Source organism: Leptopilina heterotoma, unplaced genomic scaffold, assembly GCF_015476425.1.
Source record: "Leptopilina heterotoma isolate Lh14 unplaced genomic scaffold, ASM1547642v1 Lhet_26, whole genome shotgun sequence".
In the NCBI taxonomy this organism is placed as follows: Eukaryota; Metazoa; Arthropoda; class Insecta; order Hymenoptera; family Figitidae; genus Leptopilina; species Leptopilina heterotoma.
Genome location: NW_025110969.1, coordinates 1,002,999 through 1,029,467, shown reverse-complemented (window position 1 = coordinate 1,029,467; position 26,469 = coordinate 1,002,999). Strand labels below are relative to the sequence as shown.

General features: G+C 22.8%; 1 protein-coding gene across 2 annotated transcripts; it reads left to right on the top strand.

Moving 5' to 3' along the window:
- Positions 1 to 435: 435 nt before the first annotated feature.
- LOC122503332 (serine/threonine-protein kinase GA29083) lies at positions 436 to 23,155 on the top strand. Of its 2 annotated transcripts, none has more exons than XM_043613832.1 (6): positions 436 to 948; positions 5,980 to 7,005; positions 13,406 to 13,583; positions 13,757 to 14,050; positions 16,116 to 16,358; positions 20,180 to 23,155. In XM_043613832.1, exons 2-6 carry the CDS (start codon positions 5,981 to 5,983, stop codon positions 21,563 to 21,565), a joined length of 3,126 nt encoding a protein of 1,041 aa, XP_043469767.1. In that variant the 5' UTR covers positions 436 to 948; position 5,980; the 3' UTR covers positions 21,566 to 23,155. The 2 variants fall into 2 exon arrangements, with proteins under 2 accessions (XP_043469767.1, XP_043469766.1); XM_043613831.1 differs by having other exon boundaries at positions 20,177 to 23,155.
- The last annotated feature ends 3,314 nt before the right edge of the window (positions 23,156 to 26,469 follow it).

Here is a 26,469-nt window from a genome sequence, read left to right as displayed (position 1 = left end):
CTACTAACTGTATCGAGTAACACATATTTTAAAATCATCCAATTTATTCATTTTTTTCGAAAAATATCCTTTCCGGCCTAAAGTGTATTATTAATTTACCATTCGAAGTATTATAACTGCTTTCAGTAAGCTGATTATTTGATTATTGTATCACTCGGAAAGTCGGAATCTGACGTTTTTCAAACCCCTATCGCCATCTGTCGGTAAACTTGTATATGAAGAAAAAATCTACCTTACCGACCTTATTGAAAAAGTAATTTCAAATACGATTTTTATTTTCCACGTTCGCATTTACAATCCAATAAAACTTAAAATCATTAAAATATTGATAAATTGTCAAAAAATGATAGGTAGGAATAAATTATAATGTGAAAGAAAAAAAAAAGAATTTCTAAAATTTATGAAATTTATAGATTACTTTGAGGTTAGAAAATTGTTCCAGTAGGTGGCAAACGATCAATCTTTGCTTTGGAGTACTTTTACTGTAAAAGGGAAACAATTGTTACTAATGGATTTGCCGTCATGAGTTGAAGTATAACTTTAAAAGTGTTTTCAGTTGGAAAATGGACGGTCTGAAGAGGCCTGCCATTCTCTTTGAATTCAACTTCTTCTTCCTCCTCCCCTCTTCGTATTTTCCAAGTTTCCGGTTCCGCCACTGCTTTGACAAGAAAAAAACTCTGTATTTATAGATTCGTTCAATCGTTCAGTGTCTGGTGTTTATCGTTCTTTTTTTTAATAATTTTTAAATTCATCAACAAAAATAAGTGCTTGAATGTTAAACGGAGGCGTAACTCGGTGTAAAAAACATTTTCAATATCTACTACTGTGTCTTTGGTGTGGAATGAAAATGCCAGAACGCTGGTGAATCATTCTCTGATTCTGCTTTTTCGCCTTTATTCAGTTCGCAGGCCAAACAAAAGTTCGTTGATCTCGTGTGCTGTCTGCCAGGTAAGTTACAATTTTAATTTTTGTTTATACGAGTGTGTTTAGTTTTGTGATTAGATGAAAAGTGGGTTTTTTTCAATTTGTTAAATGTTCAAGTATATATACATATTGGAGCAAATTTCGATGGTATTCGATAGGTTAGGATCACCGGTTATATTCTGCGAATATACAATATAATTATATAGTATTTTACTGAAATAAAAAAAATTTAACTCTTGCATTTATTTTCCAATTGTTTTTTAAATGGTGGTATGCAGGTTAAATTAATTAACATTCAACAATCTCTTTTTAGACATAAAATCTCCAATTTCTTGCACGAAAGCAACTTTCCTTTTACGGATTTAATTATTTCTCAATTTTCATAGAACTATACTTTCTATACACGGTTCAGGTTTTTCTTTCAAATTCGGATGTTTCGAAATTTTTATTCTTTTCTCAATTTGCTGATCAGTTGTCATAAATTTTTATAAGTAATTTGTTTAGTGTATATGATATTACTATATATATAACTAGCATCATGAATTTTTATGTAAAAAGTTGAAAGGTGCATTTGATTTGCAAATTGGACTTTCAATAATAAATCAATTATAATAATTAGAACAATTAAAATAATTATAATAATACAATAATTATAATAATTATAATAATTATAATAATTATAATAATTACAAACTCCAATAAATTGAAAGTAAAAACGTGAATTTAAAATTTAGAAAATTAATGGTAATTTATATAAATGAAATTTGAAATATGTAAAATTAAAATTAACAAAATAAATATAATAAATAATAAAAATGAAGTTTATAAATAAAATAAAATTGAATAAATTTACATCGAATTTATTAATATCAATATAATATTTCAATTTTACGCATTATATAGCTTTATTTTATTACAATATTATTTATTACTTAAAAATTATTAATTCTGTATTTTAGAAATTATTTCCATTTGACGTTTAATCATTAAGTTTCATTTTCTTTTTCTTTTTTTTAATTTTTTGACAATCAGCAAATTGAGAAAAGAATAAAAATTTCGAAACATCTCAATTTAAAACGAAATTCTATTAATTATAATTTTTCATTAAAAATCAATTTGTATAAATTAATAACCAAATAATATTTATTCTACAAACAAATATTTTTAATTATAAAAAATTTCTAATTTTTAATTTTATGGTAACACTTTTTATTATAATAAAGCTCTTCGGGAATTGTAATTCGTATTAATAATTTGTATCCTAAGTGACTAATTAACAACTATTGTTTAGAGAAATCGGTTATTAATTAAAACTTCTGTCATTATTATAATAGAAAGTGTACTATTTGTTTGGAGTATTATTGTTTAAAACTGACAGTAATTGACGTTTTTATTGTTTTATTTACGCAAGCTTATATATTGTTAAATATTATAATTACTTGGTACTTAATTAATTGATTTTTTAATGACATTCGTTTAGTTTATTCAAAACATAAAACTGTTTTCTTTTTAAATTTGCTTTCGAATTAATTTTAAATCGTAGATATTTTTTAATAAGTTAAATTTATAAAATAATTATTAATTATTAATACAATAAAGAAATAAAATTAATAAAATATTTATTAAGTAATTATAATAATTACAATTACATTATATATTTATTTTGGCATTTAATTATTTTTTATAGTTTATTTATAAATTATTTATTTAATTATATAATTATAATTATGTTGTATTATAAATTATTTATTAAAAAAATAGTAATTAAAATTTTACAGTCTTTGTATTTATTCGTAACACAGTCCTGCGCGGTTGAGTATCAAGAATGGGCGGATATGAATCTTGTAAATTTTTTTACACTGAATAAAAGTTTTGACCTTGAAAATACTACAATACTTCATTTTTTTGTCAATTCAAGCTGAGATAAGCGAAAAAATTGCTACTTTAGGGAATTTTTTTTTCTTTTTTAGGGAACAATATAATTATTATTTGAAAATGCAAATGAGAGAAAAAGACGAAAAAAAGGAGATAATAAAGAAAATGAATAGATAATAAAAAATTAATAAAGCCAAAACTATCATGAATGAAGTCTGTTTTTTTGCAATTCAATAATTTTCAATATTTACTATTTTCATAAAATTTATCAACAGATTTAATTATAGAAAAAACTTATTGATACAATTCTACGAAAAGATTTAATTATTTTCATAAATAATAAAATTTCATTTACGAATTCAATTATTTTCATCGCAGAATTTCAAATATTTTTAATATAATTTTAAATAAATTCCTTGAAAAATGCAATTATTATTAAAAATTTTATTAAAACTTGAGGAAAGAATTCAATTTTAAGAAACATTCAATTATTCAATAAAGCAATAAAATTTGTTGCAATAATTCAAATATTTTTATAAATAACATTTAATTCGCCGCAGAAAATCAATTATTTTCAAAAAATTTTAAATAATTTTGCAAAAGAATTCAAATAGCTTGATAAACAACGAAATCGCAAAAGTTGTTCCCATAAAATCAATTATTCTAAGGAATTTTAATAAAATTCTTTTCCAAAATTCAATTATTTTGATAAATATCAAAATTCATCTCAAGAATTCAATTCTTTTGAAAAAGTAATAAAATACTTTGCAGAAATTAAATTATTTTCAAAACTTTTTAAAAATTCTCGTCAAGAATTAAATTATCTTTATAAATAAATAAATTACTGTCAAAAATTTTTTAAAAATTCTTCTCAACAAGTCAATTATTTTCAAAAATTTAAAAAAAATTCTTCTCATGAATTCAAATGTTTTCAAAAATTATTATTTAAATTCTTCTCAGGAATCCAATTATTTTTAAAAAAATTAATAAAATTCTTCAAAAAGTTTTCATTTATTTTCAAAAACTACTGTAATAAAATTCTTTAAAAAAAATTTCATTAAAATTTTAATTAAATTCCTTAAAAGAAATTAAATATTTTTAAAAGTTGTTAATACAATTCTTCGTAAAAATTAAATTTTGAGAAACATTCAATATTATTTATTTTTGTATTTAAATAATTGATTTCTCGTAGAATTAAATTATTATTTTTCGTACTTTTAACTAACAATTCTGTAGAATTAATTTTTTTTTGAAAAAGTTTAATTGAATAATAATTGATTATTTTCAATATCTACTATTTCAATAAAATTGGACAAAAGAATTCAATTAGGTATTTAAAAATAAAATATTATTAAAAAATTCGTCTGAAGAATTCAATTATTTTCAAAAGTAATAAAATTCTTCGCAAAAATTTAATTATGATCAAAAGTTTGAAAAAATTATAGTCAAAATTTCAATTATCTTTATAAATATTAAAATTTTTCTCCAAAATTCAATTATTTTCAAAAATTGTAATTGTCCAAAACAAATGAATAATTAAAAAAATTTTTTTGATAATATTCTAAGCAAACCTTTTATTATTTTTATAAATAACAAATATTTTACAGCAATTGAATTATTTACAAATTTTTTATAAATTTCTTTGCAATATTAATTCCATTATTTTCAAAAATATTCAATTTATTTTCACAGAGATTCAATTATTTTTATAAATATTAAAGAACTTTTTCAAAAATTATTAAAAATAATAAATGTATGGAAGATATTTAGTTAAAAACACGAAAAAAATTTAATTTTGTAAAAGTTAGAAATTATTGCAAAAATTCAATTATTTTCAAGAGTAATAATATTCTTCGCAAAAATTAAATATTGTTCAAAAATAATAAAATTCTTCTTAGGGATTCAATTATTTTCAACAAATAATAAAACTCATTGCTGAATTTCAATTATTTTTAATACAATTTTAATCGAATTTCTTGAAAAATGTAATTATTCTTAAAAATATTATTAAAATTCGTTGATAGAATTGAATTATTTGAAAATTTGTTGATAACGATTCTTTATGGGAATTGAATTTTAAGAAACATTCAATTATTCAATAAATTACTTATTTTTGTATTTAAATAATTGAATTGTCGTATAATTTTCTGATTATAATTGATTCAAATATGAATTTCAGTTAAAATTGTAGATAATTGAATTTTTCATACTTTTAACTGAAAGTTGTTGTGTAGATTTAATTTTTTTGAAAAAGTTCAATTGAATTTTTTTTTAAGTTATTTGAAGTTTTTATTTTCTAATATTTGATTGAAGAATTTCCGAATAATGGATGAAATTTCGTAAAATTGAATTGTAAACAAAAGGATTTGAAAATGTTGAAAGAAATGTTTTAAAAATTATTAATAATAGGTAATTAATAACAATTAATTTAAAGAAGAATTTTAGTTAAAAATTCCGGAAAGGAATAATTGAATTAAATTTTGAATTTTGAATAAGTTACAGTAACAATATTCTTATAATATAAAATAATGATTTTATCAGAGTTGAAGATTCGGAGTTATCGATATTTTCATGTTTTATAACAATTTTTTATAAGATATTTAATTTCAAAAAGGTTTAAATTAATAATTTTGTTAAATATAAATCTAGTTTTAAAAACCTGGAAAAATTCCGTTTTTTAACCTGGAGAACCTTGAAAAGTCAGGGAATTTGAAATGAGCAAAACCGTGGCAACCCTGTAAAACTATTGATGTTTTCGAATAATTTTACTTTTGAAGAAATTTGTAGGTAAATAAATTTAATAGAACTTTTTTTTTTGAGTATCTAATAATTTTTCGAGTGAATCAGAATATTCTTTAGGGTCAGGAAAAAAGTGAAGGTTGTGTTTGAAAATCAGGAAAAAGTCAGGGAAAAATAGAGTTAAATTTTTGTGGCAACCCTGTATAAATAAATTAATTTTTATCTTTATTTAACTAATTTTTATGGTCCCCTATTTTTAAATTTTCAGTCCCCTATTTCCCCTAAAAATACTTTTTAGGGGCACTTTGAAGCTTGTTGTCTGGAAATCAGGCAAGAAAAATTAAATTTTTGTGGCAACCTTGAAGTATAGAAAATCAGTGTGCATGTGTTTATTTTTATAATAATTTAAATCGAGAACTAATTCGAATTTTTAAAATTCAGGATGACGGAGGAGCCAATCAGACGATGTACCTCACCATCAGGAGACAGCAATCTCTCTGGAAGTGGCGAACTTCACGCATCGTCGATCGTCGCCTCCCTCGAGGAGAGATTAATGGACATCACATCTCGTCACTCGCTCAATTCACTGCGAACACCACCAACGAAAAAAGCGAAGCGCGTTCGCTTTTTTCGCAATGGCGACAAATTCTACACGGGTGTTGTGATGGCCGTGACACCGGAGAGATACAGAAGTTTTGACAGTCTGGCATCAGATTTGACGCGAGCCCTCGTCTCGAGTGTCACTCTGCCGAGTGGAGTGCGAGCAATTTACACAATGGACGGAAGAAAAGTGTCGACTGTCGGCGATCTTGAGGACGGAAAATGCTACGTGGTGTCCGGCCAGGGTGAGTTATTCAAGAAAGTCGAGTACTCGTCGTCGAAGGTGAGAAGAGGCAGTTCCCTATCTGGTTTACCGCAGTCACCGGCTGGTACCGGCAGACAAATAAGTGCAATACCTGCCTGCGTTAAGGCGAAAATTATCACCTTGATTCGGAATGGCACCAAGCCAAGGAGGGTCGTGAGACTCTTGTTGAACAAAAGGAATGCACCGAGTCTTGAGCATGTCCTCGAGGCGATCACGGACGCTGTGAAATTGGACTCGGGCGCTGTGAGAAAAGTTTATTCACTGTCGGGCCAGCAGATTAGTTCTTTGGATCAATTTTTTGATGACGAGGAGATATTCGTGGCGTATGGCACGGAAAAGGCTAGTCAAGAGGACTTCGAGCTCGATTTCGAGGAATCTAAATGCGTTCAGAGCTTTAGACGAGGCGCTTGGCCTGTTAAGAAACAAAGTGGACCAATGCCAAAAATGCCTCGCAAGTCGGGAAAGAAGTCATTGACTGCACCTCAAGTTAGGACTCCAAGTCCTGCGTCACTTATTTTGCCACAACCGCTCAGACTGCATTACACTGTTGGCCATGTTATTGGAGACGGTAACTTTGCAGTTGTACGGCAATGCGTCCATAAGTAAGTCTGATATTTTTTTTTTTTTTGCTTTTTTTCGTAGCAATGCTTTTCTGAGTCGAAAGTGTTTTCCCACGATTCAAATGACAATATCTGACAAAAAAAAAATTTCACCTAAGCAAATTTATTATATCTTTGGAATAGATCTGGTTCATCATGATTCTCAATTAAAATAATGCTCACTCAGCATACTTTTTTTATGTTCCTATAACTTTTCGAATATTCAAATGAACGATGATATTTTTTTTACTTCTTTCTGGCTTTGCACTTATCTTCGAAAACTTACTATTTACTACCTTTTTTACGATCCGCTACTATTTGGATAATTTTTTTAGATTTATGATTTTAAACAGCTACTTTTTCAGAATTTCCACTACTTTAAATTCGCTAATAGTTGAAACAAAAAAATAAATATTAATTTTCTTCAAAATAATATTAAATTCTGCAATTTTTTATTTAATTATTTTCAAAAATAATAAAATTCGTTACCGAAATTCAATTATTTTCAAAAATAATAAAATTCTTTGCTGAAATTCAATTATTTTCAATATTTATCATTTTAATAAAATTTCTCAAAAGAATTCAATTATTTAAACAAATTTTTAAAAACTTTTCCCCAAAAATGCAATTATTTTCATAGATTATAAAATTTTCATAGGAATTCAATTAGTTTAAATATAATTTTCATTAAATTTTTTAAAAGTAATCAATTATTTAAAATATTTTTAAAAGAATTCAATTATTTTTAGTGAATTCCTCGAAAGAATTTTTATTATTTCCATAAATAATAAAATTTATCGTAAGAATTCAATAATCTTTAAAAATTTTAATGAAGTTCTTGGGAAAAAATTCAATTGTTTTCAATAATAATAAAATCCTTTGATGTAATTCAATTATTTAAACAAATTTTTAAAAAAGTTTCCTAAAAAATTCTATTATTTTCATAAATAGTAAAATTTTCATAAGAATTTAATTATTTTAAATATAATTGTCATGAGATGTTTCAAAAGAACAATTATTTAAAATATTTTTGAAAGAATTCAATTATTTTAAGTGCAATTTTTATAGAATTCCTTCAACGAACTTAATTATTTCCATAAATAATAAAATTTATCTTTAATAATTCAATCATTTTTAAAAATTTTAATAAAGTTCTTGGAAAAAATTCAATTTTCAAAAATAATAAAATTCTTTGCTGAAATTCAATTATTTTCAATATTTACGATTTAAATAAAATTTCTCAAAATATAATTCAATTTTTTAACAAATTTTCCGAAAAATTCAATTATTTTCATGAATAATAAAATTGGCATAGGAAATCAATTATTTTAAATATAATTTTCATGAAATTTTTGGGAAGAAATCAATTATTTAAAATATTTTTAAAAGAATTCAATTATTTTAAGTTTAATTTTTATTAAATTCCTCGAAAGCACTTAATTATTTCCATAAATAATAAAATTTATCGCAAGAATGCAATAATTTTTTTAAATTTTAATAAAATTCTTTGGAAAAAATTCAATTATTTTCACAAATTCTTTGAAGAAATTTAATTATTTTCAATATCTACTATTTTATTAAAGTTTTTTGAAACAATTTTATTTAATAAATAGGAAAAATTTTAAGAAAATCTACCAAAAGAAATTCAATTACTATTACAATATTTTAAATATAATTGTAATTAAATTCCTCAAAAGAATTCAATTATTTTCAAAATTTTCAATAGGAAATTCTGCCAAAAAATTCAATTATTTTCAAAAATTTTAATAAACTCTTCACAAGAATTCAATAAATTATTCTCAAAAATACTAAATTTTTTCGCAGGAATTTAATTACTTTTAAAAAATAATATTCAATTATTTTTATAAATAATAAAATTCTTCGATAAATTTCAATTATTTTCGATACAATTTTAATTGTCTTCCTCGAAATATCCAATTATTATTATTATATAAAAATTTTTATTAGAATTCTTCGAATAAATTTAAGTATTTTTTAAAATTGTAATAAAATTCCTTATGATAATTCAATTATAAAAATAATCAAATATTCTATCAATTATTTATTTTTAAATTTAAATAATTTGAATTCTCGAAGAATTTTCTAATAAGGATTGATTGAAAAAGATATTGAATATTAGAAGCCATGTAAGTAGTAGAAATTTTTAGAAATAATTCAATTTCTGAAGGTTTTTTGAATTGAAAGTTTTGAAAATTTCAATTCCTGTAAAATTGTAATAATAATATTTATTTTAAACAAATGATTAATTTATTAATTGGCTAAAATAATTATTAAAGTTTTGCATAACTTAATTTTGAAATTCTGAAAAATGTGGTTTTTCAAAAATTGTAATATTGTAAATTAGTAAATAGTAAAAATTTTAACAAAAAATATGAAAAATTTTTGAATTTTAAAAAAATTTAGAATTGAAATTAGTACCAGGATTAGAAAAAAAGTTAATATTTCTTATGGAAATCAGGAAAACTTTAGGGCAATAAATTTTTAATTTCGACGAAACTTGATAAATCTAATTCCAATAACAGTGAATTTTACAGCACTTTTTATTTACTTTTCAATGACAAAAACTTTTTTAAAAATAAAATTTTTAAACCGCTCTTTCTTCAAAAATAAATCTTATTTATCAATTTTTACAAAACTACCACTTTTTCATTTTTTTCAAATCACTTTCATTGAAAAAAAAACTTTCATCAAAAAAATATAAAAAGAGAGGTTTAAAAATTTTGTTTGAAAAAAATGTTTGGTATTGAAAAGTACACAAAAAGTGCTTTAAAATTCACTCTGTAAATTTTTTGTCGAGGATATGAATTTAAATACAATAATGTCTCTAAAATATAATATTTTCTATTTGGCATAATTATCATTCGACATAAATGTTTATTATCATAATTATCATTTGACATACTTGTTATTTGTCATAAATTTCATAGTTATGAATTTTACAAATATAAATTATATATATTTATCATAAAGTTTAATTGATGCAAATAAAATATTTATAAATTTAACATAATTTGATAATTTAAAAATTATATGCAAATAATATTGCATATAATAATGCAAATAATATTAATGTTACTTCTACTGCCTACATTGAATTAAATTGAAACGTAAAGAATAAAAGAAATTACAAGAATTAAATTATTTTACAAATCACGGAATATAAATAACATTGAGCAAACAGACATGACACCAAACATCTGCTACTAAAAACGAAAATCAATAGTTCTGGATACATGTGCAAAAGTCAGAAAATGACAAAATATTTCACCCATAGAAGCGGAGTAAAATAAGAAATCGCTAAAAAAATATTTCTATTTTTACTACAATCAATATTGTGTAATTACAGAGAAAATCAAACTTTTCAAAATTTAAAAACAAGTCTTTTAAAAAAATTCCAAAATTAAGTATTCAATTTTACTACTTCTCATACGTAGATAATAGTTAAATTAAATAATTCATAATAATTAAAACTATTTCCTTAAACTCAATTATCTTTTACTGGAGTATACATTTTTTTATTTACAAAAATTTTTATTACTTAATAATAGAGAGAAAGTTAAAACAATTTAAACTCTCAAAACTTATTTTTGTTTGTTCGTATTTTTCTAACTTTCTTCTTCAGTGATTTAAAAGTTGATGTATTTTTAAATTTTTTATCACACCGTAAAATAATACCAAATAATAACAATATATCAATAAAAATAGCAATGATATTATTAATATTTTTATGGTTGAGCAATTCCACGTGAACTGATCAAATCAAAAAATTAGATGTTAAGGGACATTATTATATTCAAATTGACATAACTTCTACAAAAATTAAGTAATATAAATTTTGTATATATTCAATTTCTTGCCATTTTAAAGCACTTTTTGTTTTTACATTTCAATTCCGAAAGTCTTTTTTAAAAAAAAAATTATTTAACCTCTATTTTTTCAATAATAAACCTCATTTTTTAATTTTTACAAAAGCTATCTTTTTTTATCATTTTGAAAAGCTGAAATTTTTTCCAATAAATTATGTAAAGTTTGAAAATGGGACAACAATAAATTTTCAATAAAATAAACAAAAGTATTTTAAAAGTTAGTTTTTTTTATATTTTTCTATTTTTTTATATTTCCTATTTTTAAACTTTACATAATTGATTAGAAAAAAAATCTCAACTTTCAAATGAAAATGGTACAAAATTAAAAAATGAGGTAGTCTAATATAGAATAAAAATTCACCAGAGAAATAAAATTTCCAGAAAATAAAAATTTTTACTTGTTTTTATTTGAATCATTTTTCTTTTTAAATGTTTTGAATTTTAAAATCAATACATTGAAAATCATTGAATTTTACCAAATTTGTTTGAAAATAATTGAATTTTTTCCAGGAATTTTATTAAAGTATTGAAATTAGTTGAATTTTTTCAAAGAATTTAAAAAAATTTTTTTATATACCTAATTGATTTTGTTAATAATTGTAATTGATAATTTAGTATTAAATTTTATTAAAATTATTGATAGAAAATTAAATTCTATTGAACCATTTTATTAAAGTTTTCGTAAATATTTAAATTCTTTTGAAGAATTTCTTTAAGTTTTTTAAAAATAATAGTTTTTTTAAAAAATAATTTCCATTGAAAATTATGAAAACTTTTTAATTTTTTTTTACTTGCAACTTTTTTGAAAATTTTTTTAATTGTTGCAATTAAAAATTTGATTATTGAATTTTATGTAAATTTTTGAAAAATAATTGAATTTTTTCCAGAATTCTATTACAATTTTTGAAAACAATTGAATTCTTATTAAAACTGTTGTCTTTTGAGAATAATATTATTTTAAATACAATATTAATACAATTTCTCGAAAGAATACAATTATTTTAAAGAAGAATAATTAAATTAGATTCTTTTCAACAATTTTGATAAAATTCTATGAATGAATTCAATTATTTTTATAAATAGTAAAATTCCTCAGAGGAATTAAATTATTTTTCTAAATAATAAAATTCTTCAAAGGAATTAAATTATTTTAAATAAAATTTCTCAAAAGAATACAATTATTTTTTAAAATATTAATAAAATTCGATTATTTAATATTTTTAAACGTTTTAATAAAATTTTTACCTTGAATTCAATTATTTACCAAATTTTTAATAAAATTCTTTCAAAAAATTCAATTATTTTCAAAAATTCTGATAAAATTCTTCGAAACAATTCAATTATTTTCAAAAATAATAACATTCTTTGAAAGAATTTCAAGTATTTTTATAAATAGTAAAATTCCTCGGATAATTAATTATAAATTTTTTCAAGAATTTCTTTAAATTTCGTGAAAATAAAGTAGATTTATTTTAATAATTTTAATTGAAAATTTTGAAAATAATTGATATTTACAACGAATTTTAAGAAAAACTTTTGGGAAGAATTGAATTTTTTAGAAAAATTTGATTACAATTTATAATTTTGAAAATAATTGGATTCATGGTAAAAATTTTATTAAAACGTTTAAAAATATGAAATAATTGAATTTAAGTAATATTTTTAAAAATAATTATTGTATTCTTTCGAAAAATGTTATTAAAATTGTATTAAAAATAATTGAATTCCTTTGAACAATTTTATTATTTAGAGAAATAATTTAACTCCTCCGAGAAATTTTACTATTTATAAAAATAATTGAATTCTTTCAAAAATGTTATTATTTTTGAGATTGTTGAAAATAATTGAATGTTTTGAAAGAATTTTATTAAAATTTTGAAAATAATTGAATTCATGGTAAAAATTTTATTAAAACGTTTAAAAATATGAAATAATTGAATTTTATTAATATTTTTAAAAATAATTGTATTCTTTCGAAAAATTTTTTTAAAATTATATTGAAAATAATTGAATTCCTTTGAAGAATTTTATTATAATTAGAAAAATAATTCAATTTTTCCTAGGAATTTTACTATTTATAAAAATAATTGAATTTCTCCGAAGAATTTTATTGTTTAAGGGCATTTGAACCATGATGACGTCACAGCCTTAAAACACATGCTTTGCAGAACCTATGACGTCATAATGGTTCAAATGCCCTTAAGAAAATAATTGAATTCCTCCATAGAATTTTATCAAAATTGTTGAAAAGAATCTAATTTAATTATTCTTTTTAAAAATAATTGTATTCTATCGAGAAATTGTATTAATATTGTATTTAAAATAATTGAAGTCTTCAAAAGAATTATTTATGAGAATTATTTATGAGAATAATTAATTTATTACAAAAAATTTTAATAAAATTTTTTAAAATTATCAAGAACATTTAATTATGTACTACTTAATAAGTAAATTTTAAAAATTTTGAATCTGAAATTATTAAAAAATTGACTAAATAAGTATTTTTTGTTACACAGAGCAACAGGAGCCGAATATGCGATTAAAATAGTGGACAAATACAAATGTCAAGGGAAAGAAACAATGTTGGCGAGTGAAGTGGCAATTTTGCGACAAGTTTGTCATCCGAATATTATTAGTTTAATTGCTGAACAAGAAACAACGGATCAATTGTTTTTAGTTATGGAACTAGTGAAGGTAAAGTTGAAAACTATATTACTAAAAATTGTTTTTATCACAAATTTCTTGTTATTTGTAATTTTTGTCAGTATTTAAAATATTTAAAATATAAAGTGTAATATCTTTCTCTTCTATTTCCGGGTTAGGTAGAAAGGCTGAAGTTGTAATAAATTCTCTGTTTATTCATTCAGGGCGGAGACTTATTTGACGCCATAGCAGCGGCGACAAAATTTTCAGAAACCGAAGCGAGCATTATGATAGGACACTTGACATCAGCTCTAGCTTATTTGCACTCTCATCATATTGTGCATCGAGACGTGAAACCAGAAAATCTTTTAGTTGAAATGGATGGAAGTAGAGTCCGATGTCTGAAATTAGCTGACTTCGGACTTGCTCAAGTTGTTGTTGAACCATTATTCACAGTGTGCGGCACTCCAACTTATGTTGCTCCTGAAATTCTAGCCGAAATGGGATACGGCCTAAAGGTAATGAAAAAGATGTGAAAAATTATTTTTTTCTATATTTCCAAGCCTTGGATATTATAACATTTTCGACTTTTTTCGACTATTTTCAAAAAATGCGACTTTTTTCGACTTATTTTCAAAAATTACGACTTTTTCGACTTTTCTTTCGAACATTGCAATAATTTTTAGTATAAAATGCAACTTATTTTCGAAATTTACAATTGAAAAGAGTTTCAATAAATATTTGAAATTTTGTAAAATTTAATTAAAAATAATTGATTTTTTTAAAGTGTTTTTTAAAAATTTTTGAAAATCAACATTTAAAGAACTTTAATTGCAAATTTTGAAAATAATTGAAATTCAATTCCTCGGAAGAATTTAATTTTTAAATCAATTTTTAATATATATTTCGAATAAATTCAATTATTTTCTAAAATCTTAATAAATCCTTCGAAACAATTCAATTATTTTTATAAATGGTAAAATTCTTCGCAAGAATTCAATTATTTTTATAAATAGTAAAATTCTTTGCAGGAATTAAATTATTTTCAAAACATATTTAATGGAATTTCTCGAAAGAATTCAAATATTTCCATAAAATTCAATTATTTCCTAAAATTTTAATAATTTCTTCGAAACAATTCAACTATTTTTATAAATATTAAATACTAAATAAATTTTTAAAATTTACAATAAAAAAAGAGTTTCAATAATTGAAATTTTGTAAAATTTAATTGAAAATATTTGATTTTTTTTAAAGTGTTTTATAAAAATTTTTGAAAATCAACTTTTGTAGAATTTGAATTGCAAATTTTGAAAATAATTGAAATTGAATTCCTCGGAAGAATTTAATTTTTAAAAAAATTTAATATATTTCGAATAAATTCAATTATTTTTATAAAATAGTAAAATTCTTTGCAGAAATTCAATTATTTTCAAAATATCTTATTTTAATTTCTCGGAAGAATTCAAATATTTCTATAAAATTCAATTATTTCCTAAAGTTTTAATAATTTCTTCGAAACAATTCAACTATTTTTATAAATTACTAAATTTTCAAAATTTACAATAAAAAAAAGTTTCAATAATTGAAATTTTGTAAAATTTAATTGAAAATAATTGATTTTTTTCAAAGTGTCTGATAAAAATTTTTGAAAATAAACTTTAAAAGAATTTTAATTGGAAATTTTGGAAATAATTAAATTCTCAAAAATTTTAATGAAAAATCTTCAAGTGTAAATTTAAAAATGGTAATTAATGAAAATTAGGTACAAAAAAATTATATTAAAGTATTTTGGATAAAAATAATTCTAGGAATTTTTGCATTCTAATTTTTAAAATTCAATATTTTCAGTATTCTCAATTACATTTTTCCAAAAATTCAAATACATAAAAAAATAATAACATTTTAGAATTATTTTTAACATTTTGAAGAAAAAAATCATGTTCAAAATTTTTAATTAAAATTCTTCAAAAAATTAATTACTTTTTTTTTAAATTATACAAAAAATTTTTTTAGAATTTCAATTATTTTTTAAAAGATTTTATCAAATTTCAATATTTTTGACATTTTTTAATTGTTATAAAAAATTGAATTTTCGTATTGAATCAATTGAATTCTCGAAGAACTTTTGGAAAATTATTAAAAATTAATATAGATAATTGATTTGGAGATGAAGTTTAGTTCAAAATTGTAGAAAATAATTGAACTTTAGAAGGATTATTGTTGTAATTTATAGAAATTAATAAATTCCAGAACTTGAAATTTAAAAAAATTTATTTTTCGTGAAAAAAGAGGTAAGAAGTATTTAAATATTTATTTGGCAAAATTATTTAAGTTTTGATTAATTGAATTTATAAATCAGTGATAAATCAAGGAAATACAAAATAACATTTTTTGTGACAACACTGAAGTAAATAAACACCTTTTTCGACATTTTTTTCTATTTTTAATCGACTAAAGCGACTTTTTTGGTTCCTTAAAGTTCCTTAAAGTCGATCCGAGGCGTTCGATATTTTTAAATAAAAAATCGAATTTACTGCAAGGGAAAGAAAAAAAATATAAACCTAAATTTGATTATTATAGATTGACGTGTGGGCAGCTGGAGTTATATTATACATTCTACTCTGTGGATTTCCGCCTTTCGTCTCACCTGACAACGAGCAAGAAGAATTATTCGAAAGAATATTAAGTGGACAATACGAATTTACGTCTCCTTATTGGGACAATATTTCCGATTCGGCGAAAATGTTAATTTCAAATATGCTACAAGCACAACCCGAATTGAGATTCAGCGCTGAAGATGTTCTCGATCATCCGTGGCTTATGGTAACTTTCTTTTCTTGCTATCATAATAATAATAATAATATTTATAAAATAGAAAACCCTCTCTTATCTATTCGCATGTTCCAACTTGGTACGGAGAATGAATTAAAAAAAAGGCAAATTTTATGCGGCTGATTAATTCAAATTAAATCTCTGAGCTTTCTCTTTTCCTAGAGGAATTTTCAGAGTTATTTCTAGGGAAAGGATTCATAATAATTAGAATTTTAGTTAATCACTGAGAGAGTACTCTCTAAATGAATAATCATAGTGATTTAAATTATTCTCTAAATAGTTCATTATAGTCGGTGATGTTTCATCTTTTCTCTCAATTAATAATTAGATATAGTGATTTGAATTTTTCTTTAAAATTAATTACTGCGGTCAAGATTTCTAGTCTATTTTGATTATTATTATTACTTTATTATTATTATTATTTATTATATTATTTATTATTATCATTATTTTTATTATTATATTAGTATTATATTTATTATTAACATTATTATTTATTACTATTATTATTTATTATATCATTTATTATTATCACTATTTTTATTATTATTATATTTATTATTACGATTATTATTTTTTTAAAACATTGGTTAGATTCACAACGTTTATAATCAACGATTCAAAAGAAAAAATATTTTTCCATTACAATTTTTATATATTTTTGAATAAAAAATGTTTTTACATAATTTTTTGATCAATAATTTCAAAAAGAAAAATTCGTAAACAAAACATTTTGTTGTTTTCGTCAAGAAAAATATTTTTTTCATTAGATCATTGATTATAAACGTCTTAAATTTCACCGACGTTTTTTTAAATGTTTGCAATTTTAGAAAGCATTGTTTATGAAATTAGTTTTGTGTTTGTGTCTTCAGTATTTTTGTCACTCAATATTTTTCGAAAATTTAAAAAATAGACTAAAATTCTAAATCGTAGTAATTCTCAGTTACTGATTAAAATGCTCTTTAAATATTTTTTTTTTCTAAATTTTAAAAACTTTAGGAAAAATTTAGTAATTGTTTCAATATTTAATTTCTTTTTCAAGTGTATAGTGAATTTCCACAAATTTCTGAAATAATTGTAATTATATCATTTTTATACTTTCGTTGTTTTAAACACTCTTTAAATAGTTCTTTAGCATTGCTTTAAGTAAACTAAAAATAATGTTCTTTTTTTTTACTAAATATAAAGCTTAAGGTTGTGGGCTATTTATATTAATTATATTATCATTTTTTAGGCTTTTTTCTAAAGATAAAATTTATGTACATTTATAATAATCATTTGTCTTTAAATTCAAGGCAATCAAGGACTTTTAAAGAAAAAATTTTATTCTGTTTAGATAAAATTTTTACTTTACTATTAATTAAAAAAGAGATTAATAATTATTTTTAGCTTATTATATATAATTTTTATTTGATTTTTGATTATTTAGAAAGGAATTTTATTATGGTTTTAGCAAACTGGAGTCCCGGAATTATTAGTTCATTTTCTTGGATGCCTTTGAAATTCTTTAAAAGTTTCTTTAAATCATTGACAATGATGTAAGTTAAGGGCATTTTATTTTATTTAAATGGTTAAACGAACGATTTTAGAAGGAGAAAAAAGATGTAAAATTTATTTGATTTTATAATTCGTACAAATTTTTAATTTCATAATTTAGATTTTCGCCTCATTTTAATGAAATCATAAATAATATTTTTATTTATTTGGGTTATAAAAAGTGAATAAAGTTACTAATTATTATTAACTAGCAAATGTTACGCGTAGATCGAAATATTTAATTTAATATTATTAGTATTATTATAAAAATTATAAAACTTTTTATTTTCAAATATGAATTTTTAAATAATTTCATAATACAAATTTTTTAAATTCACTTATTAATTGCAGAATTAATTATTATTGTTTATATTTTTAAAAATAGTAATATAATTTTTTGCAAGAATTCAATTATTTTTATAAATAGTAAAATTTTTTGCTAAAATTCAATTATTTTCAACAAAATTTTTAATGAAATTTTTAAAAAAATTTCATGAAAGAATTCAATTATTTTTAATAAAATTTTACGAAAGAATTCAATTATTTTCTCAAAATTTTAAAAAATCCATCAAACAATTCAATTATTTTTATAAATAGTAAACTTCTTTTCAAAAATGGAATTATTTTGTTATAAATCTTCACGAAAGAATTCAATTCTTTTTTAAAATTTCAATAAATCCTTCGAAACAATTCAATTATTTTTTTACATAGTAAAATCTTTGCAAAAATTCAATTATTTTCAATAAAATTTCACGAAAGAATTCAATTATTTTCTCAAAATTTGAATAAATCCTTCAAAACAATTCTATTATTTTTATAAATAGAAAAGTTTTTTGCAAAAAATCAATTATTTTTTAATGAAATTATAAAAACAAATTCCTGAAAGAATTTAATTTTTTTAATAAAATTTCACGAAAGAATTGATTTATTTTCTCAAAATTTTAATAAATCCATCAAAATAATTCAATTATTTTGATAAATAATAAAGTTCTTTGCAAAAATTCAATTATTTTTTAATATAATTTTTTAAAAATTTCATGAAATAAATCAATTTTTTTTAAAACTTTCAATAAAAGTTCACGAACCAATTCAATTATTTTAAAAAATTTTAATAAATCTTTCGAAACAATTCAATTATTTTTTTACATAGTAAAATCTTTGCAAAAATTCAATTATTTATAATAAAATTTCACAAAAAAATTCAATTATTTTAAAATAATTTAAAAAAAAATTCTTGGCTAAAATTGAATTATTTCCATAAATAATAAAATTCTTTGGAGGAATTTTCAAATTCACAAATTTTTTGATAAATATTTCTGTAAAAATTCAATGATTTTAAATACGTTAATTTTAATATTGAAAATATTTTAAAGGAAAAATTATTTAAAAAGTTAAGAAACAAAAAAGCAAACAACTAACTTCAAACTGCGAACTTTATTATGGGGCGAAAAATTTTTATTATTGAAAAGAAAACTTTCTTTATGTTATTAAAATTAACGAATTTTACATCTTTCGTAATATGGTTATATGTTATATTAATTAATCAGTAAATATTATCCTAAAGTCTTGATTGTCAGCTAAAGAAAGAATCTCAAGTCCCTTTTCTTACTATGTTTCAATTTTTGAAAAATTCTCTTTTATTAATTTATTTTTCATTCTTTATTCGCATTATCCATTTTACTATTCTTTATTCATTTGTTTTCATTATAATTCATTATTCATTTTTGTTTTCATTATAATTTATTATTTATAATTATGATTTATAATTAAAATTCTTTCACTACTTAGATTTTAGAATATGTTTTGAAAATTTTTTCTTATGTTCTTTTTTTCAGAATTGTTAATGTCCTAAACAATCAAGAGCTTTTACAATTACACTATTAACTTGTGGGATTAATGAGAAATCTGTGTAGTCCTCCTTGGTATTATTTCTTTCACACTTTCTTTTCACTATTCTTTCTGGGGGAAAAAAAATATGTCAATCTAACGCTATTCTATCACACAGTTTTATTAATTCTTTGAGAAATATTAATTAATAATTTGCTTGTGAACACGCACTGAGCTTGAATCCTGATTCTTTATAATTGTATCCTTGGGTTCACGTACTGAGTTCTGGCACATGACTCAAGCAAACAGACAGAAAATTAATGTTAAAAATTGGTTGGAGATTATTTATTAATTTAGGTCACCCTGACACAGCAAGAGCTTCAGTAGTGGTTTGTCTTATCTGTAGCAAAGCTTTTCTTTTCTTTTTTTCTGCCTCTCTACACCAGCAGAGCTTTCTAGGAGGCGAACAGACGGCAGCAGCAACCAATCTCGAATCACCGCAGCAACACCGGAATCAGCAGCGTCAGCCGATAAGAGTCGCTACGTTCGAATTCGACTACAAGAAGCAGAGGCATCGCCAGACCAAGGACGAGTCGGACAATGTTCAACGAACCAGATGGACGAAAATTGAGCCCATTAAGCACAAGAGCGCGGAAATAGAACGCGAAATCGAGAACGATATTGTGTCCGCTGGACGTGATGAATGTGATTTCTCCAATGGCAATTGCAGAGACACAACGCTTCCCTTCAGCAACGATTGTCTAAAAGATCTCACTCGTTCTCTGCAGGATTTAATACTCGAAAAACAACAACAACAATCCAGTGAGGAAAAGGAAATCTCCTATCGAAAAGACTTTCCAAAACCATCGCAAAGTATCTCCTCCTCCCTAAACAGCATTCCCGAAAATCTAAATTCCCCCGAGGATCCCCCACCTTTCCTAATAACCCCCGACAAAAATTCTTCGTTATCCAAACGAAACGGAATCACCCCATCAAGTATACATTCCACTCCAAAAATGTCCATCGACAATTACCTCGATACACCAAAATCTGCCAAATCCACTGCCAATCGCGCAAGAATAACCCGAAAAAATTTATACAAACTCACCAAAACAAACGGTTTCTCCTCAATTCACTGTTCAGACAATGAAACCGAACACGAGTCAATTAGAAAATACCACCAATCAACAAAAAATAACGAAAATACTGTTTTCCCCAAACAATCCTCAGAGAAAGATAAAAATCGAAAGGAACCACCAACAACGATTCTCCCCCGACAAACGAGATCCCAAACATCAAAATCACAAATTCCGGTCCAACAACGCATCATATCATCAACATCATCATCAACAGTCAACCGCGTTCTCGAAAATTCCAAAAACGATCAAAATGAAGCTGTCAAACGACGAATAAAGGTCAATAATCATCCGGACAATTGGTCAAAGCGATACAGTTGTGCGCCACAGTATACAACAAAAAAGTCGGATTCGAACGATAATGGAAGATCAAAGTCCTCGACAAGAAAGTACAATTCGTCTGATGAATTACGTGACGATAAACAAACGGCGAATGTTCTAGCGAAAGCAAAACGTTTAAGTTTATATCATACACCACAACCGACGAGAAAGGCCTATGAGGAGACGAAACAAAAAAATATAACGGGAAAAAATTTAGTGAAGAAAAGAGAGGACGTGTCAACAACAACGAGTTGTGAGAAAAAGGAAATTAAAATTCGTAAATCTGTTGTTGAAACAACAACGGCAGCGAGTAGAAATAAAGTGAATAGACAGAGTGTTAATCGTTCAAACGCAATAAATTCAGCGAGAACAAAGTGATTTTGGAAAAAGTTTTTTTTTATTCAAGTGAAGTGAAAAAAAAAAAAAATTTTTTTTGAAGCGAGTGTGACGAACTATTTTTTTTTTTGGGAGTGATAGAGTGGGTAAAACGATAATTAATTTATTGATTTCTCGAGATGAAATTTAAAATTCACAAGGACTTTCCCATGGAAAGTTTATCATCGAGGCACGCCAAATGCATTTTTTTTAAATTGACTTGTTTTTGTATGCGTACGAAAAACGAATTAAGCCGATTGTAAGATGATAATAAGGATATTGTATCTAACTTGGGTTGTATTTGTGTAATTTCAGTTTGACTTTTACTGGGAATTTCTCTTCCAGTTTGATTTTTATTTTCTTTTGACTATTAGTGTGTCAACGTCAAAGAGTAATTTCAACTTTGAATTTCTTTTTTATATTGATTTTTATTTTATTTTTACTATTAGTAGGTCAAAGTCAAAAGTTAATTTTAACTTTGATTTTTATTTTCTTTTCACTTTTAGTAGGTCAAAGTCAAAAGTTCATTTTAACTTTTACATTCTCCTTCACTTTGACTTTTATTTTGTTTTCACTTTGTCAAAAGTTCATTTTAACATCGAAATTCTCTTCGATGTTAAATTTTGACTTTTCGACGTTTATTTTGATTTTTAGTTTTTACTTTCACTTTCATGACATTTATGATCAAGGATTGAAAGAAAATAGTATTTTTCATACCGAAAACAATAAAATATTTTGTTTACAAATTTTTTTTTTTAAATTATTGATCGAAAAACTATGCAAAACGTTTTTTATACAGAAATATATAAAAATTTAAATAGAAAAATATTTTTTTTTTAAATAAATCGTTGGTTGTAAACGTTGTGAACTTTACTAACGGTATTATTAAGTAAAAGGCATTTTTGACTTCGAATTTCCCTTTCACTTTGACATTTATTTTGAATTTTATTTTACTTTTTCTTTGCTTTCACTTTTGACAAGACAAAGTCAAAGTGAAAGTTAAAGTCGGAGACAAAGTAAAAATCAAAAGCAAAGTTAGAGTCAAATTAGAGTAAAAGTAAAAGTAAAAGGAATGTTTTTGACGTTCCTTTTACTTTGATTTTACTTTAACTTTGTTTTTGCTTTTGATCTTTATTCAAAGTTAAAGTAAAGTTAAAGTCAAAGTAAAGTCGAAGTAAAAATTGAAGTAAAAGTCAAAGACTTTTACTCAAAGTTAAAGTAAAATTAAAGTAAGTCTTTGACTTTGTCTTTGTTTTTGACTTTTACTCAAAGTTAAAGATAAAGTGAAAGTAAAATTAAAGTAAAAGTGGAAGTTAAAATTGAAGTAAAAGTCTGACTTTTTCTTTGTTTTTGACTTTTACTCAGAGTTAAAGTAAAATTGAAAGTAAAATTAAAGTAAAAGTCGAAGTCAAAGTAATTGAAGTGAAAGTCTTTGACTTTGTCTTTGCTTTTGATTTTTATTCAAAGTTAAAGTAAAGTTAAAGTCAAAGTAAAGTAGAAGTAAAAATTGAAGTAAAAGTAAAAGTCAGTCAAAGTAAAGTCGAAGTAAAAATTTAAGTAAAAGTCTTTGACTTTTACTTAAAGTTAAAGTTAAAATAAAGTTAAAGTTGAAGTAAAGTTAAAATAAAAGTGAAAGTCTAAGTCAAAGTAAAGTTAAAGTAAAGTTAGAGTTAAAATCAAAGTGAAAGTAAAAGTAAAAATCAAAGTCAAAGTAAAAATCGGAGTAAAAGTTAAAGTAAAAATCAAAGTAAAGTTAAAATAAAATTTGAAGTGAAAGTCAAAGTAAAAATCGAAGTGAAAGTCAAAGTAAAGGTAAAATAAAAGTTAAAGTCAAAGTCAAACTAAAAATCAAAGTGAAAGTCAAAGTAAAAGTGAAAATGGAAAACAAATTCAAAGTTAAAAGTCAAAATAAAATTACACAATGAAAACCCCCAGGCGCATGATTATTTACTAAATTGAATCTTTTTCTCACTTTCTAATTAGAATAAACAATTTTTGTAGCATTTTTCCCTTTTTTTCTATTTCTTTTCAAAAGTAACATAATTTGTCGAATTTAATCTTTCTGAAATTTTACTAGTCAATTTTTTTTTATTTTTTTTCGGTTACATATTTACTTATTTCCATTTTTGGTCTTTAATGAAATGAAATTATTTACAAATAATAATTGGGATTCTCTGGTATTATAAATGTAAGATTAGAAATAATGAGAATTCGAAAGAATGTACCTAATGTTTCGAAGACATTCAAATGAATAAAATTTTGTTTATTTCTTCAGTAAATTTAAAAAAAAAATTAGAGAGACAATCAAATCGAAAGTTAATTCAACTCCATATTTTTTATTTTTGAATTAAATTTTCTGTATTTTAAATTCAAATTTTAAATGCATTTTGGTAAAAAGAGTAAAGAATTAAATTTTTATCATTTACGAGAATTATTGCATTTGAATGCACCAAAATGCGTATAAAATTAAAATTTCCTTTTTTAAAAGTAGAAAATATGAAATTGAACTAATTTTTGCTCCGATTCATCTTTGAATTTTATTGTTACTGCGTGAAATTAATTGAAAAATAATTTATAAACTCTTCTAATTTTAATTTACATTTTCACTCTCAATTACAGTTTTTAATGTTTCGAAATATTTTCAAAAAATTAATTTAATTAAATGCATTTCATTAATTTAACTAATTTAATTGATTTCATTTCAATTAATTGTAAAGAAAACAAAATTCGTTCATTTGAACCTTCATAACTTAAGAATCACTTCGAAACGGTAAAAATTAAAATTAATAATTATAAAAAGAAATTATATAATGGAAATGAGTACAAATATAAAAAATACGTATTAAGTAAACTTTAGAAAAAGTAAAAAATTAAATGTAAAAAAAATTTCGAAAAGACAAAAATTAGTGGTAAATTAAGTAAAGAAAGTAAAAATAAAAATCGAAAAAATAGAAATTAGGGATTTTAAAAAGAAAATGTAAAATTGTTATTCATTTTTCATAAAATAAGGAAAATTTTAATATTTATATAAATCGAAGAAAATTCGAAAAAGATTTTGCATTTTTTTCCTTTTTTTGTTGAATTTCTAAACTTAAAGACTAGGATAGAAAATGGAAAACTAAATTATTATAAATTAATTTTAATATTATATTAGTAATATTATTTATAAGTAACAAAGAAATAATAATATAAATTTTTCCATTCCAAAACAGTATTTTTTCGTTCTTAGTAAATATAAATTTTAAGTAAGTTTCGCATTTAATTTATCTGCTTTTTAAAAAACTAAAAATGAAGCAAATGCAATCGGGGATTAAAAATTGGAAAAAAGAATTTTTTTATTATAAAAAATATGCATTTGACTACATATACATTTTGCTAAATGTTAGAAATTTTATTAAATTATATTATAAATTTATCAAACATTTGCTAAATAAAATTATAACAATTTTAAGCACTAAAAATAATTTTGAAATTGAGAAAAAGAACAAATATTTTCATCGAATAATCATGAGCCACTTTAGTAATTAATTGAATTAATTAGGCGCGTAGCGCAAAACTAGAGATTATAATAAATATTGGACGCTGGATTATTTTGTTGAGTCACGGAGGACAATGGAATAAAAAGAAAAACAAGAATAGTACAGAGTTTAAAAAAAAGAGATTGTTGTATGTTTGCTCAAAAAAAAAAAAAAAAAGAGAATTCAGAGTTAATAGAAAGAGAACATATTTTTATACAAAGTTATAGGAGCAATATTAAAAATAGAGCATTATTAAAACAGAAAAAAGAGAGAAAGAGAAAGTGAGGGAGAGACATAATCAAACTAATATGAAAAATGAAGCCTTAAGAAAGTTGAATATTGTTCAAGAAAGAATGAAAGAGAAAAAAAAGAAATACAGTCGAGTGTACAATGTAGTATATTTGAGAAATTTATTTTTGTAGAAGATTTCACTTATTGCGATTTTTATATAGAAAAAAATTTCCATTTTCCTCCGCCACTCGTATTCCGTCTCAAGATAATTTAATGCGCGCCATTTCTTGTATTTTCTAAGAGAAATACTATTAAAATTCTTAAATGTTGTAAATAAATATTAAATAACGAGACAGGTCTTAAAAATATTTCTAAGATTGTTAGACACTTTTTCGTTATAAAATCCAAAATGTAAATGAACACGTGTTTTGAATTGTAAATTAATCACAAATTGTATAAAAAAAAGTTTATTAATATCCGTTTTTAAGGATTTGTTTTTCACGTTATTACACTTTTTTTTAAAAAAGTATATATAGTATTTTTGTTACCGGCGAATAAAGAAAAATTTAAATTGAAAAAAAAAAATTGCTGCGATGTAGCGCGACCTGGACTTGGGGTGCTTTGTACCACTGGAAAATTATTGCGTAGAAAGATTAATTTGGCGATAGTTTTTCAAACAGTATTTGATTATCAGGTAAAATATCGATCCTTTTTTTAATATATTGAAAATTATCGATGTTTTTTTTTTTGCAAGTACACGGCATTATGTAGATTGTAAGTTTTAAAAAAGTGATTGACGCCAAATATTAAACTATGTATTAAGGTTCATTATGATATATTTGTATTATATTATTATTATTACTTTATTATATTTATATACAAAATTTATGTATTTTTTCCCGGTTTTTCGACATTGATCCTTATTTGGGACTTTCGATTTTTTGTCTTTCAATATTTTTTTTTTTAAATGTCTAAAAATTGTAATTAGATTTTCATTAAAAAAAAGCGTACTTATTCGAGTTTAATAGTTCTGCAACGTTTTTAAATGTAGAACAAAAATTCAAGAACGAATTGTATTCTCTATAAGATATTAAAATCGTAATTAAAAGTTAAAGTACTATTAAAATTAAAATGTGTTTTCTTTTTGTAACATTTTCC